At 55.4% G+C, this 15,760-nt stretch overlaps 2 protein-coding genes across 3 annotated transcripts in view; both read left to right on the top strand.

The window, feature by feature from the left end:
• The window catches only part of DGKZ (diacylglycerol kinase zeta), a 44,026-nt gene extending 31,302 nt beyond the window's left edge, over positions 1-12,724 (top strand). For both annotated transcript variants that reach the window (XM_057365118.1, XM_057365109.1), the window contains exons 23-31: positions 972-1,041; positions 4,463-4,503; positions 5,066-5,256; positions 5,745-5,776; positions 6,551-6,594; positions 6,954-7,074; positions 7,585-7,621; positions 7,911-8,010; positions 10,367-12,724. In XM_057365118.1, the coding sequence (XP_057221101.1) occupies positions 972-1,041; positions 4,463-4,503; positions 5,066-5,256; positions 5,745-5,776; positions 6,551-6,594; positions 6,954-7,074; positions 7,585-7,621; positions 7,911-8,010; positions 10,367-10,483 (753 nt within the window). In that variant the 3' untranslated portion in view covers positions 10,484-12,724. The remainder of the gene's footprint in view (positions 1-971; positions 1,042-4,462; positions 4,504-5,065; positions 5,257-5,744; positions 5,777-6,550; positions 6,595-6,953; positions 7,075-7,584; positions 7,622-7,910; positions 8,011-10,366) is intronic.
• Positions 12,725-14,536: 1,812 nt separating this feature from the next.
• The window catches only part of MDK (midkine), a 4,591-nt gene continuing 3,367 nt past the window's right edge, over positions 14,537-15,760 (top strand). The window contains exon 1 of the mRNA XM_057365146.1: positions 14,537-14,648. The gene's annotated coding sequence lies outside the window, so the exon portion shown is untranslated. The remainder of the gene's footprint in view (positions 14,649-15,760) is intronic.

Here is a 15,760-nt window from a genome sequence, read left to right as displayed (position 1 = left end):
TCTTTATTTGCAAGCACTAATTTTTGTGCCCCTGCCAACRTACTAGCATGTGTTTGTGGCCCATACACAGACTGTTTAACTCTTGCYCCTGGTGAATAATGCCTTCTAAGCCCATAGTGTGGTTTCTGGTGCTGCACTGCTCAATCTGATTGTTGCACAGAAGGTTGAAGGGACCTTGCTTAGTCTGCTGTTAGATGGCTCTTGTACCTGTGGGATTACCATCCATCGTATGCATAGTGTCCTGCAGGGCTGAGTTGCAGAGTTGCTTGCCGGGGCTGGCACACTGGCTGCCTCTTACTCTGCATGTCTGTCCCCTGCACACCTTTTGCCCAGGCACTGGTGAGGACAGGCAGGCAGGCAGGCGCGTGGCTAGCAGGGCAATGCTCTCCTGCAGTGTCRGTGTGGTAGACTGATACCTCTGCAGTCTCCTGCACCTTTAAAACTGCAATGTGGCTGGTGTTCCATGGTCACCTCGTGGTTTGCCTCTTCCCATTTCTTGGGCAACCACTGTGCTCTGGCCTTAAAGCCTAGCTGGGGCCAGGGACCTTGGCCAGACAGTGTGAAAAGTCAGATATGGCAGCAGATTAAGCAGCTCTGGTGGAATCAGAGAGAGATGGGCGCTGCCCAGATGCAGGCTGTAACAGTACACCTTGCCTTTCTGCAGGATTTCCCTCCACAGCCCTCTGCTTTAGAGCGCCTTCTYTTTCAGGTGTGTATGGCCTCACGCTGTCCACTGGGCCCATCTGTCATGTCCACCGTGCTGGTCTCATGGGCTGCTCTTATGACACCTCTCTACAGTCAGCTCAGTCTGTCCCATGCTGCAGTGTGCTGTGCCTGTGCTCAATGTCCTCTTCACATCAAAGTGCCTGTGGTCCTCTATGTGTACAGGGACCTCCCAAAGCAGGAGGAATGCTCTGAAGAGAGATGTGGAGGCCATAACCTCTGTCTTTATCCTCTCTTTTGTAATGCAGGAGGGAGATGGAGCCAAGCCGAAGACACTGTCATTCCAGAAACTGTCACCCAAGTGGTGCTTCCTAGACTGTRAGTATCACCCTCCCCTGGGAGTGTTGACTGGATCTGATGATGTGCTAGCAAGGTCCTTTGGTCTGCCAGCTCAATGGAGGTGGGAGATGGAGGTCCATATGGCAGCAAAGATCCAAGGCTCATTGATGCGTTGGAAACCACAGAAGCGCTTGAGAGTTAGGRCATAGGAATTAGGACTCCTATCCCCAAAAAAGTGGTAGAATCAGTAGCCCAACTGWAGTGCATCGACACCAATGCATGCAGCATGGGCTACAAACAGGAGGAACCAAAYGATAGGGTACTTAATGCCTTCTTTGCCTCAATCTTTAATAGTAAGACCAATTGTTCCCAGGGTATCCATGCCCCTGAGCTGGAAGACAGAGACAGGGACTAGAATGAAACCCCTATGATGAAAGGGGAAATGGTTAGTGACCTGCTGTACCACTTAGACACACACAGGTTCATGGGACTGGGTGGGATCCACACAGAGGTACTGAGGGAGATGACAGAACTGCTCACTGAGCCACTTTCAATCAATTACCAGCAATCCTGGCTGATGAGGAGGTCCCAGTTGACTGAAAGTTAGCAAATGTGATGCCCATCTATGAGAAGAGCCAGAAGGAGGATCTGGGGAACTGCAGGCCTGTCAGCCCAACCCCGGTGCCCTGAAAAGTCATTGATCAGGTCATCCTGAGTCTCATCAGACAGCACAGGCAGAACCACCAGGGGATCAAGTTCAGCCAACTTGAGTGTGTGAAAGGCAGGTCCTGCTTGACCAGGCTGATCTCTTCCTGTGTCAAGGTGACCTGCTCAGTGRRTGAGTGAAAAGCTGTGGATATTGCCACATGAACTTCAGTAAGGCCTTTGACACAGTTTCCCACAGCATTCTGCAGGGGGAACTTGCTGCTCATGGCTCAGATGAGTGCACTGTTCACTGGGTAGAAAACCAGCTGGATGGCCGGGCCCAGAGAGGGGTGGTGACTGGAGTTACATTCAGCTGGTGGCCGGTCACCAGTGATGATCCCCAGGGCTCAGTATTGGGCCTGATCCTGTTTATTATCTTTATCAATCTGGATGAGGGGATCAAGTCCTCAGTCACTTTCAGACAAGTTGGGTGGGAGTGGCAGGAAGGTTCTGCAGAGGGATCTGGACAGGCTGGATCATGGGCCAAGGCCAATTGCATGAGGTTCAACAAGGTGAGTGTCCTGCCCTTGGGTCACAACAGCCTGTGCAATGCTACAGGCTGAGGGAAGAGTGGCTGGAAAGCTGCCCAGGGAAAAGAACCTGGGRGTGCTGATCAATAGCAGCTGAACATTATCCAGTRTGTGTGTGTGCCCAGGTGACCAAGAAGGCCAATGGCATCCTGACCTCTATCAGGAATAGTGGCCAGTGAGACCCCCTGTACTCAGCACTGGTGAGGCCATACCTTGAGTGCTGTGTCCAGTTCCAGGCCCCTCATCAACTAGATGATACGGACATTGAGGAGCTGAAGTGTGTCCAGAGAAGGCCAATGGAKGGGGGGAAGGGTTTGGAGCACAAGTCTTAGGATATGCAGATGAGGGAGCTGGGGATGTTTAGCCTGGAAAAAAGGAGGCTGAGGGGAGACTTTATCTCTGTCTACAACTACYTGAAAGGAGGTTGTGTCCATCTCTTCTCCCGAGTAACAAAGAACAGGATGAAGGGAAATGGCCTCAAGTTGCAACAGGGAGGATTTTTTCCCACTGAGAGTGGTTGAGCACTTTGGTCCAGGGAAGTGAATGAGTCCCCACTCCTTAAGATATTTGAAAGACGTGTAGATGTGGCACTTAAGGATGTGGTTTAGTAGTSGACTTGGCCATGTRGGTTTAATGGTTGGACTTGATGATCTTAAGGGTCTTTTCCAAACTAAGCAATTTGATGATTCTGTGATTCTGTGAATTTGGGTGTGAGAAGACAAGCACTCAGTGACMAGCCCCAGGGAACCACTGAGGCTAGGGACTCAGGGATGTTGTGGTCTTTGGGGCTAAGCACAGCAGTGCTTTGCCCCATGCTGTGTTTCTGGCTGCTGACCAGGACTAGGGCAAGGAGTGTCTGCTGTTGTCTTCCCCTGTAGCTGAAGGCAGCTTGGTGGCATGTGTCACTGCGGGACTGCTGGGGCTGCTCTCCTGTGTCATGCAGGCAGGGGGCCCCCCTGCTCCAGCATGCTCGGAGCCAGGCTCACCATGAGCCTCSCAGTGTTACGGGAGAGCAGGCTCTCTGCTGAGCTCCAGCTGCTTCTTTTCCCATCCCTGAAAGTAGTTTTTTTTTTTTTTCTCCCTTTGCCTTGACTGACCAAGAAGCTGACTGGAAGCTGACTAAGTGAAATGTCCATTGGTAGCATTTCATCCCCCTGACATCCCAATAAGCAGGGTGTAGACCACAGCAGAGCACAGCCATGGGTTGCCAGATGGGCTGGGAAGCCTCATGCTAGGCAGGGAGGGTGCAGCTTCTCCCTTCGAGGTTCCAGCCCTGCATGTGGGGGTTGCTGGTGCTGCTGCTCCCAGGTGTCACTACCAGGACTGCTGTACCAGAGCCACTTTCCTTTCTCCTGCCAGTCTCCCAGCAGCAGGTTCTGGACTCAGGAAAATGTGTTAGGAAAGAGGCTAGAGCCTCATTCAACACAGCACAGGCTCATTCAAGTGGCTGAATTACAGGCCTTGAAAAGCAGCTCCCTGGATGCCAATATCTGGGATAAACACGGCTCTTTCACTCCTCTCATCTGCTCTGGCACATCCCCAGTCTGTTTGCAGAGAGACTTCCTTGGGTCTGCAAGGATCCCCCTGCAGCGACCTCTCCTGGGCTGGCACCAGCAGCCTGTCAGGACATGGAGGAAATGCCACCCTGCATGGGAACCCAGCTGTCCTGACACTGTGCTCATACCTGTCCTGCTCTCCTTTGGTGATGCCCTAAGTCTGTAACCCCTCCCTGCTCCCCTAGGGGTGGTGGCTGTGTGTGTCTGGCTCCAGCATAGCCACTTACTCAGTTGGGGCTCCTTTCTCTCTGTGATCTCTTCTCTAAGGAAGAGGGATGAGCAGAGGGATGCACTCAGACAGGCTGGAGGCTGGTTTGAAGCTGGACCACCTAAAAGCCCCCAGAAAAAGGCATGGCATCAGCTAGATATGTTCTTGCCTTACCTATGGCTCCCTGCCAGGAGTCATTGAGGAGGAAATAGCAAGCGAAGGCATGTTTTACAGGGACATGGTGGTCTGCAGGCCCTAGGGACTGCCTCTAGGGTGAAGACATTGGCAAAGTCATGAAGGGAAGTGGTTTGCTCCTGGTCAGGTGGTGCTGTTTGCTTTGCTGTATCCTCCGTGCAAGCCATTAAGTGGTTGGATAGTTCACTGTCTCTTGTGGTGGAAGAGACCATGTCCCTTATCTCACACTAAGAATCACCCTGTCTCATTCTGTTCCTGTCTTACAGCAACCACAGCTGATCGGTTCTACAGGATAGACCGTGCACAGGTGAGTGCAGCCTCATTCTGCACCATCATCCCCCTGGCATCTGCTGGTAAGGTGCTTGGGTATCCCATCTGCATGCAGACCAACAGGCAGGCATAGCCTTGGGGCCACACAGGTCTCATACCATTGCCCTGCCTTTTGGCATCCCCTGAGGGATGGACCAGGCTCCTGGAGAAAAGGAAAGAAGTCTGGATGGTAACATAGAACCTTGGGTTGAAAGCTGCTTGCAAAGCCCTACAGTGCAGCAGSTAAGAAATAGCAAACATAGCAAGACTGGCCAGAGGACCTGCCAACTGGAGTCATCTTCACCAGTAACAGATACTTTCCGTAGTGATCTGGGGAGGAGGACATGGAGATAAGGTTTACAAGGCTGCTAAAGTAGCAGCAGGTAGAAAGCCTGAAAGGAGCAAGGAGATGTGAAGATTCCCAGGCAGAAGACTGTTCAACCCACCATTGCTCTACTGGGCAAATGGGTGGCTAACAAACCTACCCACTGGGATATGAGGGGATGGAGCTTTGCAGAAGTAAGTCTTGCTTCTGAGGAATCCTGTCTTGTGTGTTTCAGGAACACCTCAACTATGTGACAGAGATCTCTCAGGACGAGCTTTATGTGCTGGATCCAGAGCTAGTGGTSACTCAGACTGTGAGCACTTCTCCTGCCATGCCTGACCTCGTGGACTCATCTGCTACACCCCCTGGGCACCATTTTGCATTCCCCTCCTCTTCCTCCTCTCCACCCTCCTCTCCTGCCCCCAGGTGAGTCTGGCATGGGAGTTCTGGGCCTCAGGAAGAATGGACAGTAATGGGAGAGCTAGGGTTGGCTTCACAGCATTGATCCCTGCACCAGATTACAGGAGAGCTCCCTGGAAGTAAGCAGGAATTCAGTGCCGAGTTAGACTAAGGGATGAAATGCCATCCTGTTTTCCTTGTTCCTCTGACAGTGCTGCCCTAAGCAGTGGGGCATCACCAGGTGGCTCAGCCACAGGGTCAAGCTCCAGCACYGGGCCCATGGGGTAAAGGACATGAGTGTCTTTGAGCCAAACTAAGGCCAGTGTCAGGTRTGCATGAGCAGTGGTGCTAGGAGCAGCCATAGAAATCAGAGTGGGGTTGGGGAAGAACCCTGATAAGGGAAGAAGGAATGCCTCAGGCAGGTTTCTCCATCCCTTTAATGGTGGTGTGCCCTTTAGGGCCATCTGCTGCCAGGACTGGCAGGGTTASTTATGCTTTTTCTTCTTCCTTTCCAGTGCTGAGCCTGAACGCTGCCTCCCACATAAAGGTGAGTCAAGTCCTATCCCTGGTCATACCCCCTCTTAGGTTGCACTGTGTTGTTTCTTTGCCATGTTTTTTTTGCCTATCTTTTGCCTGGTGAGCAGGCAGGAGCCCTGCTGCTTCATGTGTCCTGAAACATGGAGCCCTGCAGGCGGGTGACCCCGAGGTGAGCCCAAGAGAGTTGACAGTGATTTGTGGAGCGGCCCAGCCAGGCGCCTTCCCGGCTCCACCATGAGGGAAATGATGTGGCAAGGGGTTAATCCTCTACCCGCAGAGCTGAGTGCTGTGGATTGAGTTGGGAGGCTGTCTCTGCCAGGCAACTGGGGAGGTGGGAACACTAGATCAGGGACCTCACCAAGCTGAACAAATGGAAAGAGTTTCCTGAAGCTTGATCGGAGCTTGGAAGTGTGAGTGAATCATTGATGAGAGGCGTCTCATCCCAGCTGCTGGCTGATGCCCAGGAGACCTGCTCCCTGCTTGCATCACAAGTTATCCTGCCCAAGGGCAGAGACTACTCCCCCTGCATATGCACTTCCCTGGGGCTGAGGTCTGGCTGCACCCCCAGCTACATAATGTCTCTTTCTTTCCGCAGGCTTGTTCCTTACATTCCTGAAGGTGTAAGAGCCATGTAAATGCAGTCTGACCAAGGGGTTAATGCCTGGAGGAGCTTGTGCTCCTCAGTGGACTGCTGCACATCTCTGGTGTCCAACTCTTGTCTCCAGGATTATATAAAGAGTGTTACAAATCCACTTTTCTGACCCTGACACATCTCTCTTTGCAGATGACCTTCTGATAGAAGCTGCCAAGAGTGGCAACTTCAGCAAGGTAGGTGCTCCCACAGCCTGCTGCAATGAGCAGCCAARGCTGGCTCCTGGGCTGGTGTGCCCCTTGGGCTAAGGGAAGCCCTGCCAGCCATGCTCCCCAGTTGCCCTGGAGCCGCACCTCAAGGGTCTTCCTTCAGGAGTGGTGGCTGGAAACCAGACAGGCTTCTGACAAGAAGCTCTGGTTCCTGTCGTGGGGAACACAACGGGAAGGAACTTGGTAGCATGGCTGAGCTGCAGAAAGCTCCCTACCAGCCCCAAGCATCCATGAAACCTGTCAGGCACTCCAGGCACTTGGTGCTGGATCCTGGGGCTTGGAGCTGGGAAATGCRACTCATCCTGAGCAATCTGTCAATCCTGTAGTTCCAAGAGCTGCACAGAGCTGGAAGAGACCTGATGGTGCGAGACTCCTCAGGCCAGACTGTCCTCCACCATGCTGTCAAATCAGGGAGCAAGGACATCGTCAAATACATCATTGAGAATGGTGAGCTGGAGCTAGAGTGCCACTCTTAGCAAAGCAGCCTGGCAGCCAAAAAAGATGAACCCTCTGCTCAGAATGCTCCTGGTCTTAGATCCCTTCCCTCTGGGTTTGCTACACTGTCCTTCTGRTGCATGGGCTTTCCCTGGCATCTCTCTGCCAGTACTGGGCCGTCCTCATGGCTGTTGCTGCATCCTGGCAGGGATCAGCATGTCTCTGGAAAACATTTCTCAGTGTCCTGCTTCTGCCTTCAGGGCAGCTGACCTGTTGTTTTTGGCAGTTCCCACTGAAATACAGACAGCTTTATTTTTATTTAGATGTGAGTCCACAACCAATTCTTCTTTCTTGGGCTCAGCTGGGCTCAGATGCCATTGCTGACCTGGGTTCTTTGGGGCCTTTTGCAGGCAGCATGAAAATAGCAGCCCCTATAGAATGATGCATACTATGACCAGGGAATAGACAGGTCTGTCTGCCTCACAGTCGGATCTCACTCACCTGCACTCTTTCTTTCCACAGCTCCTTCAGAAATCCTTGATGCCACAGAGGAGGAGAAGTAAGTTGCTGCCTGACTTGCATTACCTGTTGGCCAGACCCTCCGCAAAGTGACCAGTCATCTGGGCACTTCAGCTACCCTTGCTCAAATTGCCAGCCATGACTCCCTGTCCATTTTGGACTGAGTGCCCCTGAGTAGTGCCCCCTCCTCTGCCAGGGCTGCCTGAACAATCACACAGCTTACCATCAGCTCTCGCTGCTGCTGAATTGCTGTCCCTCGCTGCCACCTGCATGTGCTGCTTGTCCCTGTTCAGGGGGACAACTCACATCTCCCGCTTTCTCCTCCTCAGTGGTGAAACCAGCTTGCACCAGGCTGCAGCCTTACGCCAGCGCACTATCTGCCACTACATCGTGGAGGCCGGGGCTTCGCTCATGAAGACAGACCTGCAGGTGACAGCAGCAACGGCAGCGGTGGCTGGCGGGGCTTTCTGGGCAACCAGAGAGCTGGCAAGGAACAGATCCAGCAGGAGAGCAGAGCAGGGGGTGCTTTGGGTGGGATGTTTGCTGGTCAGAGAGGAGCTGACATGGAGCATCCATGCTTGCCCAGTAGAGCCCAGCTGCAGAGGGGTTAAATCCCTCTCCTCCTGGTGCTTCTCTCRCTGTTGTTTTATTAAATTAGAAGCAAGGGGCTGGAATGTCTCATCCATGTCTCCCCCTTCCCACCCTCTGGGGTCAGAGCAAGGACATTCTCCCTGAAAGTTCCCTCCCAGCTGCAGAACTCCCCCTGCTCTCCCCCACAGGCAGTCATGAGGGGGATCTGGGAGCTCCTCTTGGCGGGTGAAGCTGGCCTGTGGGGAGCAGGAGCAGAAAGTGGCAGCACTTCCCCTCACATGCTGAGTTAATTGAGCTGTGCCTTGGTGTCAGGGAATTGTGCCAGCCCTGCCAAAGGAGTCGCAAAAGGGGAGGGCTTGGGGCCATATTTTGGTACAGGAGGTTCCCAAGGCTGGCATACAGCAGAAAGGATGTGGTCAAATCTGTCTGGTGGAGGTTTGTAGTGATGGGCTGTAGCAGAGGTGATGTAGAAACAAACCAAGAAGGTGCAATCTGTGGGTTTGGGACACCAGTTAGAAGCCCAGTTGAGGGGTACCAGTGCTGGTAGAGGTTGGGGTTCAATTTAGATAATGTACAACCCTGTTTGCCAGCTGCCAGAGGGAWGCTGTACAGATAATCTTTGGCCCCCCATCTCTCTTCCTTGGTTCTCTCTAAGGCTTAGGCTTTACACTGTGCCCAGAGTGGGGCTGGCCTGAATGGAGACTTGGCTGGCAAAGGCAGGATGAGAGGGCAGCTCTGGGGGTATGGCCCCTCTTGTCCCCAGCCCCCTTATCTGCCTGAAGGAGGGGAACAGCCCCCAGCCTGCCAGCACAAAAGGGATCCTTGCTCAGGCATGTGCCTGCCCCAGGGGATGGGCTTGCACGTGCCTGTGCAAATGCATGTCGGGATTCGTGGCTGCCTGGGGACCCCTCTGCGCTGCTACACTGACCTCTCATGGCCTCTGGGTCACAGCCCGCCTGCACAGGCAGGATCCACCTCATTAGAAACCCCAGTGGCAGACCTGTAGTGCAGGTTTGGAGCAGGCTGATCCMGCTCCCTGCAGTGGTGAGGGAGGCTGAGCCTTATCAGTTGATGTGCCTCAGCCCAGCTGGGCAGGGAGGCCCTGGCAGCTCCGGTTTCAGGCAGGCAGTGTTGCAGAGGGGCTTCTGCAGGGGGATGGAAAGAAGCTCAATTCCTCCTCTGTTAAATGAGTGAGTGCATTCAGGGGATRTGGGGAGGAGGTCCTCGAGGAGAGCCAGCACCAAAGCACAGAGTAGTGTGGCTGCTGGGGGGTGTGTGTAGGACTCTGGGGTGTTGCCAGTCTTGGGGTGCATATGCCAAGGGGATTCCTTGGTGCATGACACCTCTCTGCAGCCACACGTGGGTGGGCTTTTGTACACAGCCCCATTCAGGCCCAGAGGAGGGCTCTGCATATGTGACCATTGTTCCTCAGGAGAAATACGGCTGCAGTCTGCTCTGGAGGCCTCAGCACGCTGCTGCAGCCACCCRTGCCCTGCTGTGCACCAGGGGACAAGTCAGCAGGACGGGTATCCCTTCTAGGGCTGGTTTTCAATSGCAGCGGCAGAGCGCCAGGTTTCTGTGGCCTTTCTCAGTGGCATAGTAGAGCCTGGGCACTTGGTGAGGAGGAGCAAGGAGCAGGGGGAGGGAAGGGAGAGAGGAGACAGAGCTGGGAGCTGTTAACAGATTTGCTTTTTATGGAGTGCRGGAGTTCATTAGTGGACACAATCCAGATGGCTGCAATAAGCTGGKGAAATGTGATCCTCCTCCGGGAGCAGGAGCACTAGCCAGGCTGTGAGAGGGAAGGGGGGTTGGTATTCCCGGGCATTCCCCAGACATACCCCTCATTCCTCACCCTTTCCCGCCTGCATCCCTAGCATAGGGGAAGAGCAGGTCATGGGGACCAGCCTTTGTCTCCCCTTGGGTGACTTGTGATGCCCAGGGTCAGTGACTGTCCTAGCCCATGCCTGGAGCTGATGGTCCCTCAGGGGACAGCTTCTAGGCCTGCAGTAGGCAGGTTCCTCAGGAGAACTTTGATCCCAGGGTGAGCACATGGGCATTTGGCTGCTGCCTGCCTCAGGGTTTGGCTGCAGGCTGTGCTGGATCCAGCTGCATGGGGGAGTGGGGATGCCTTTGGGTTCCGAGGCAGTGTTTAGGCAGTGTTTGGCACTCTTGATTTCTTGCCTCTCCTGTGCAGGGAGACACCCCGAAGCACCGTGCTGAGAAAGCCAATGACCCTGACTTAGCTGCCTACCTCGAGAACCGACAGCACTACCAGATGATCCAGCGGGAGGACCAGGAGACAGCTGTGTAGTGCTTGGCGTGCCTTAGCCCAAGCCAGCTCATGAAGGATGAGAAGAGGACAATGCCAACTATGGCCCAACCCTCCCCAGATGTATCCTGGTCCCTGGAGATGGATACAGCAGAGCTCTGCCCCAGGCTGGGCTGGGACTCTGTATATGAGGACAATGGGTATTTCAGACTTGAAGCCTGATTCTTTGTGTCCACCCTTTCATCTCTCATTCACCACATTCCCTGCCCTAGATGGGCTCTATCTCCCAGCCTTGTTGGGGCAGGCCAGGCTGAAGGTCCTGATCACCCTTGTTCACGGGAGTAATGCCAGTGCCCCCTCAACAGGCTCCTGCCCATGATCATTGCTCAGCCTCTCTCTGGTGGCAATGCCCCTCTTTAGATGCTTGGCTAGGTTTGTGTCCTTTTCTTCCTCTCCTGTGTGGCACAGTTGTGGGAGGCACAGGTTGTGTGGACAGACAGCAGAGGCTGTGAGCCTCAGACTTTGCCCCAAGGRACTCACCACAACTTCCTGCCCTACCTTCTCCTCCCTCCTGGGGCTGCACCAGGTCTCTGTGTTGCCTTACCCAGAGCCTTCTGCAGCAGATGGGAAGTTGCTTGTGCACCTAGCCTTTCCTTGGAGCGTCTGGAACTGGTGCAGCTGGAAGTAGGACAGCAGGAGCTCTCCTGATGGCCTTCAGTGCTCAGTCAGCAGTCTGACTCAGGGCAAGGTTGGCATGGAGGAAGGCTACCAAGCCCTCCCACCACATTTCCCTCCATGGGGCTAGGTTGGACAGTTTGAACAGCCAGTGTGTGCTGGGCATCTTTTCGTGAGCCCACTGCAGGATGCTGGAGAGCTGCACTCTACTGGGGCTGTGGCAGTGTTGAAGCCCATTGTATTTCCCAAATGCTGACTGGATTCAGTGCCCTCCCTGCTTCAGCTTCCCCCTTAATGCAAGACATTGCATGGGGCCAGAGGGTCAGTGCTGGGGTCAGTACTGCTCTCAGGGATCCCCTCATGCCCCCCAACCTGGCAACATGCATCCTCWGAGTCTGACTCCTGCCATTCCCTAAAATGGGCACAGGGCTTTGCAGGGGAAACTTGGGAGCTCACCCAGCTGAGSCACAATCCACCTGGGCAGACCACCAGCTCACCTTCTCCAGTTTTAGCAGAAAGAGGGATTTGGATTCACAGGAACTGTCAGGGCTCCTAGCCCTGAGTCTTGCCTGCAGTGGGATGGAATTTCACCTACCACCTGCCATGGGGCATGAGGCACCACAACCCATCTCACCTATGGATACTRTGAGCACTTGATGCAGAGACATCAAGCCAGCCCTTCAGCAAGGCTTTTGCAGAACTGACAGTCTCTGAGACCAGGAGMTGCCCACAGAGGAGTAAAGCTGATGGCTCTGGGCCTGGCAGACCTTCTTGCCACTTCTGGGAAGTGGTTCATGAACGGGGTTGCTGTTTGCATCTTGGCTTCTGGGAGAGGATGCTGCACTCTGTGTGGTCTGTGCAAACCCAGCTGTGCCCACTGGGTAGTGCTGGGTGATCCCATTTGAATCCCTCCTATTACCAAACCAAGAAAAGGGTATGAGGATACCATAGGAAACCAGAATACCCTTCAGATTTTTTGGCCCGGGGCAGGGTTCCCTTGCAGGATGGGGGATGCTGTATTGGGGAACAGAGCTGCAGGGCAGTGCAGGGTGCCCAGAGGCCAGCAGCAGTATTTCATAATGATATCATCCTACTATATCGAGAGCTGGGACACTTCAGCCCTGCCTGGAGTTCTCGTCAGCACTGCTAGCAGGCCGCTGACAGACAAGGCAATGTCATCTTCTCAGAGGTCCACACCACTGCTGCCCCAGACAGGATGCCCAACTTGGCCCAGAGGCATTTAGAGCCTTAGCTTCCCCCTTACTCCCTTAGAGTTTTTGTACAGGTAGTTGAGAGACACACTGTCCCCCTCCCTGCCTGGCCCCTCCGTGCACATGTGAGCTGAGTTGCTGTGCAATTCCAAGCCTGCTTATATTTTGGTGAAGACGGAGGGGGTGTTGGTTGCCCTGCCCGCTGGGGGCAGGGGTTCTGTGCAATACCTGGGTATGTGTTTCTTAGACGCTGTTGTAGGATTGTATTTTTGTAACTACGTGAGGGTGCTGGTTCCAGCAGGCCCAGGACCTGGCACAAGCCTGTGTTCCCATTGCTTTTCAACTTTGTTTGGATGTTGTTGTTTCTTGCCATTGAAATAAAGAGATGGATGTTTTAGTTCCTGTCTCCTGCTGCATCCGCAGGGTTGCTGTAGGCACTGCACAACAGATGCCCCGCAYGGCGCAAACAAGGTTGTATCCCGAGGCCTCTGCCCCCATCCAAATTTGGGGGTACTGTTGGGAGTTTCCTACTGGCCTGGGTCCTTGTTCACTTCCCAGCACAGCATCCTTCTGGGAGTGTTGCTAGATGTAGAGGTTTTGTCACAAGGGACCTTATCCCCTATTCTGTGTCATACATCAGTGTTCAGTGTAATGTGGGAAAGGGAGAAAGTGCACTGCCATCCTAAGTGGTCCAGAAGGCCTTGGAAGTGTGAGTCAGGAGCTGGCAGCCTGCTATTCCTCCTTGGGGCGAAGGAGCCCCAGCGGCTGCCACAGCTGTCAGTGGGTACTAGAGCAGCATCCAGCCTCTGGTTTCAAAATGTTTATTGGCCTTTTTTTTGTGGTGAGCTTTTTTGGTGTGGTGACACCCAGCCATGCTGCTCTGTGGGAACTCAGCTTGCCAGGGGCTCTTCCTATTCACTCCCAGCTCCAGCAGGGAGTCTTGGAGTTTTGCCTCCAGTGCTGAGCACTGAGGGCAGGGATTATCTCTGCTGCTTTTGTGGAAGGACTGCTCTCTGATAACAAAAGCAGAGGATTCGGGACACTTCTGCTACCAGCCTCAGACTCATAAGGATGACTGCGGCCAACACACTTCCCTCTCATGGAATATCCTTTGAAAAAGGAGGTAATCGCAGTGGCTGATGGCATGCTGGTGATGGAGCTGGTGGGTGRTGAGGAGCTATACTCGTACCTTAAATTCAGATTTCTGAGGGCAGTTTAGCAGCCTGCTTGGTGCTTCTGCCAGCCCCTCTCTGCCTGGAGAAGCAGCCTCGTTCCCTGGCTGCATTTTCCCTTCCACYCTCCCTGTGCCTCTCTTTCACAGTCTTCAGCCTTTCAGCTCCTGCTCAGAGCTAACAGGATCTGTAGGACGTGTAAGGCACACCAAATTGTCCCGGTCTCCCCAGGGACCAGGTKTACATACAACTGGGAGGAGGGAGCCCACTCTGCTTTGGTGCCCAGACCCCGGCATGTTGGTGCTTGGCCCACATCTCGGCAGGGAGGGCTGTCAGTAACCATGATAATTAGGAGAGGTCATCTTCCACCAGCAGTTTGATACCAGTGCTTGGTCCAGGGAGAAGGGCTGYAGCATGGCTGAGCTGGGGACATGCACGCAGGTCACAAGGGATGRACCTGGGAAGACTCTTGGGACAGCATGTAAATGTGTGCTGCTTTGGGTGCTGAGCAAGTACGCCTTTCCTGGAAACTTCCCATGACTGGCAGAGCTAGGAGAGAAGAGTGAACATGAAAGGTCGGYCTATTCATGCCGGTGGCCCTGATAGAGAAGGAGCCATCCACGGACCTGGTGGAGACATGGGGTGGTTCCCTTCACTCCACCGAGCCCCAGGGATTCCCCCGGGCCCAGCTTCCAGCGGAACTCAGAGCAGCTGGAGACTCTGCCCGGCCGTTCAGCTGTGCACCCCTTCGGCCACTCAGTGATGTTGGGGTGCGGGGTCAGCTGAATCCGCGCAGCTTCYCTGGTACCGCGCGGCGAGTGCGGCTCGGAGAGCACCGCAGGAACATGAGAGGGGACAGGGGCCGCTCCCGCGGGACCTGACGCCCCCAGGCCGAGGGGGCCGCCGCCGGCCCGCTCTGCCCCCGCCCCCCCGGCCGAGGGGCCAGCCTGTCCCCGGGCCGCGGCTCCGCCGCCCTGCCTTTGTGCCTGCCGGGGGCAGAGGAGGAGCTTGTGAAAGTTTTGGGCTAAAAACCCACCTTTTTGCTGCCAGCCGAGCCCGACGTCAGGGGCCGCTGTGCGCTGCGCGGGGCTCCGCACGCGGCCGCCACACAAAGGCAGCAGCTCCGCACCGCTCCGCTCCGCACCGCAGGTGAGTGCGGAACCCCCGCCCGCAGTTCTCGGGGTCGGGCCCCCAGCCCAACCCCGATGGGCGCCCCGGGCAGGACGAGCCGCGACCTCCCCTCACCTCCCMGGGGAGGCGGCAGTCATCCAGGCTGAGGGCTCCCCGGGGCGGGAACGGGCTTTGCCGGGCTGGAGGACATGCTCTGGTGGGGAGGAGTTGCAGAAAAGGGCGATTGGCGCTGGGGGGCCGGGGGCTGCGGCCCCCCGATGCGGGCTCGCCTGAGAGGAGCCAGGGAAGAGCGTAGAGATGCAGGACCATGGAGTTTGGTAGGGAGTTCAGGGGTCCTGGAGAGCAGACGGGTTGAGGCAGTGGCTCGGTATCCTGGCCCCCACTCCTCTGGGGAAGCACCCCACGCCGGTTCAGGGAGGACTCGGGTGGTGGAGACCCTCCCATCGGAGCCCGGGGAGCTGCCCCGGAGCGGGGCTCGACCACCGCCCGCCTCTCCGGAGGACGATGGAAAGACGCTGTGCAGAGATCACGGCGCAACATCTACCATGAGGAGGGAGCAGAGGACAGAGGTGTGGAAGGGCGCTGCCTGCAACCCTCTGTGCCCCCAGGGCAGGGACAGAACCCTTTCCCCTTGGAGCACCTTCTGCCTGCGAGGGGAAGGTGAGGCCGCCTGCCAGAAAGTCGCACAGCCCCCGGCTCTGCTTCCCTCAGCACCTCTAGGAAATCCTCCTGGTCGTGCTAACGCCTTGGCTCACGGGGACATTCTCAGTCTCCCCTTTCCTGGCAGCGGCGAACTTCAAGCCACGACCTTCCCCGAGAGTTGGGCTCCTCGAGTGCCGGGCAAGCAGCTCAGCCCGCTGAGGGAGGACAGCAGTCCTGCGCCCACCACTGCCAGAGCCAGCTGCAATTTGAGCCGAGCAGAGAGGTCCCACTGCTGRAAAAGGGGCTGTGAGGGGGATGCCAGCCCAGCCATTCCCAGGAGCGAACGGGGACAGCAGTGAGGGATCAGGGACTGGGGAGGATGTGTGCATTAGGAGAAGTTGGTGGCACTACTTGACCCTGAGTGTTGGCCACAGAGGGGTCCAAACTTTCCCATTGCAACGGTGAGTATTTCAGGTGTTTGGGGTTTT

The sequence above is a fragment of the Malurus melanocephalus genome, unplaced genomic scaffold, assembly GCF_030028575.1.
Source record: "Malurus melanocephalus ecotype Western Australia unplaced genomic scaffold, MMel_1.1 scaffold_2, whole genome shotgun sequence".
Taxonomy (NCBI): domain Eukaryota; kingdom Metazoa; phylum Chordata; class Aves; order Passeriformes; family Maluridae; genus Malurus; species Malurus melanocephalus.
The sequence above is the reverse complement of the archived record's forward strand: the minus strand, read 5'-3'. Positions and strand labels throughout refer to the sequence as shown.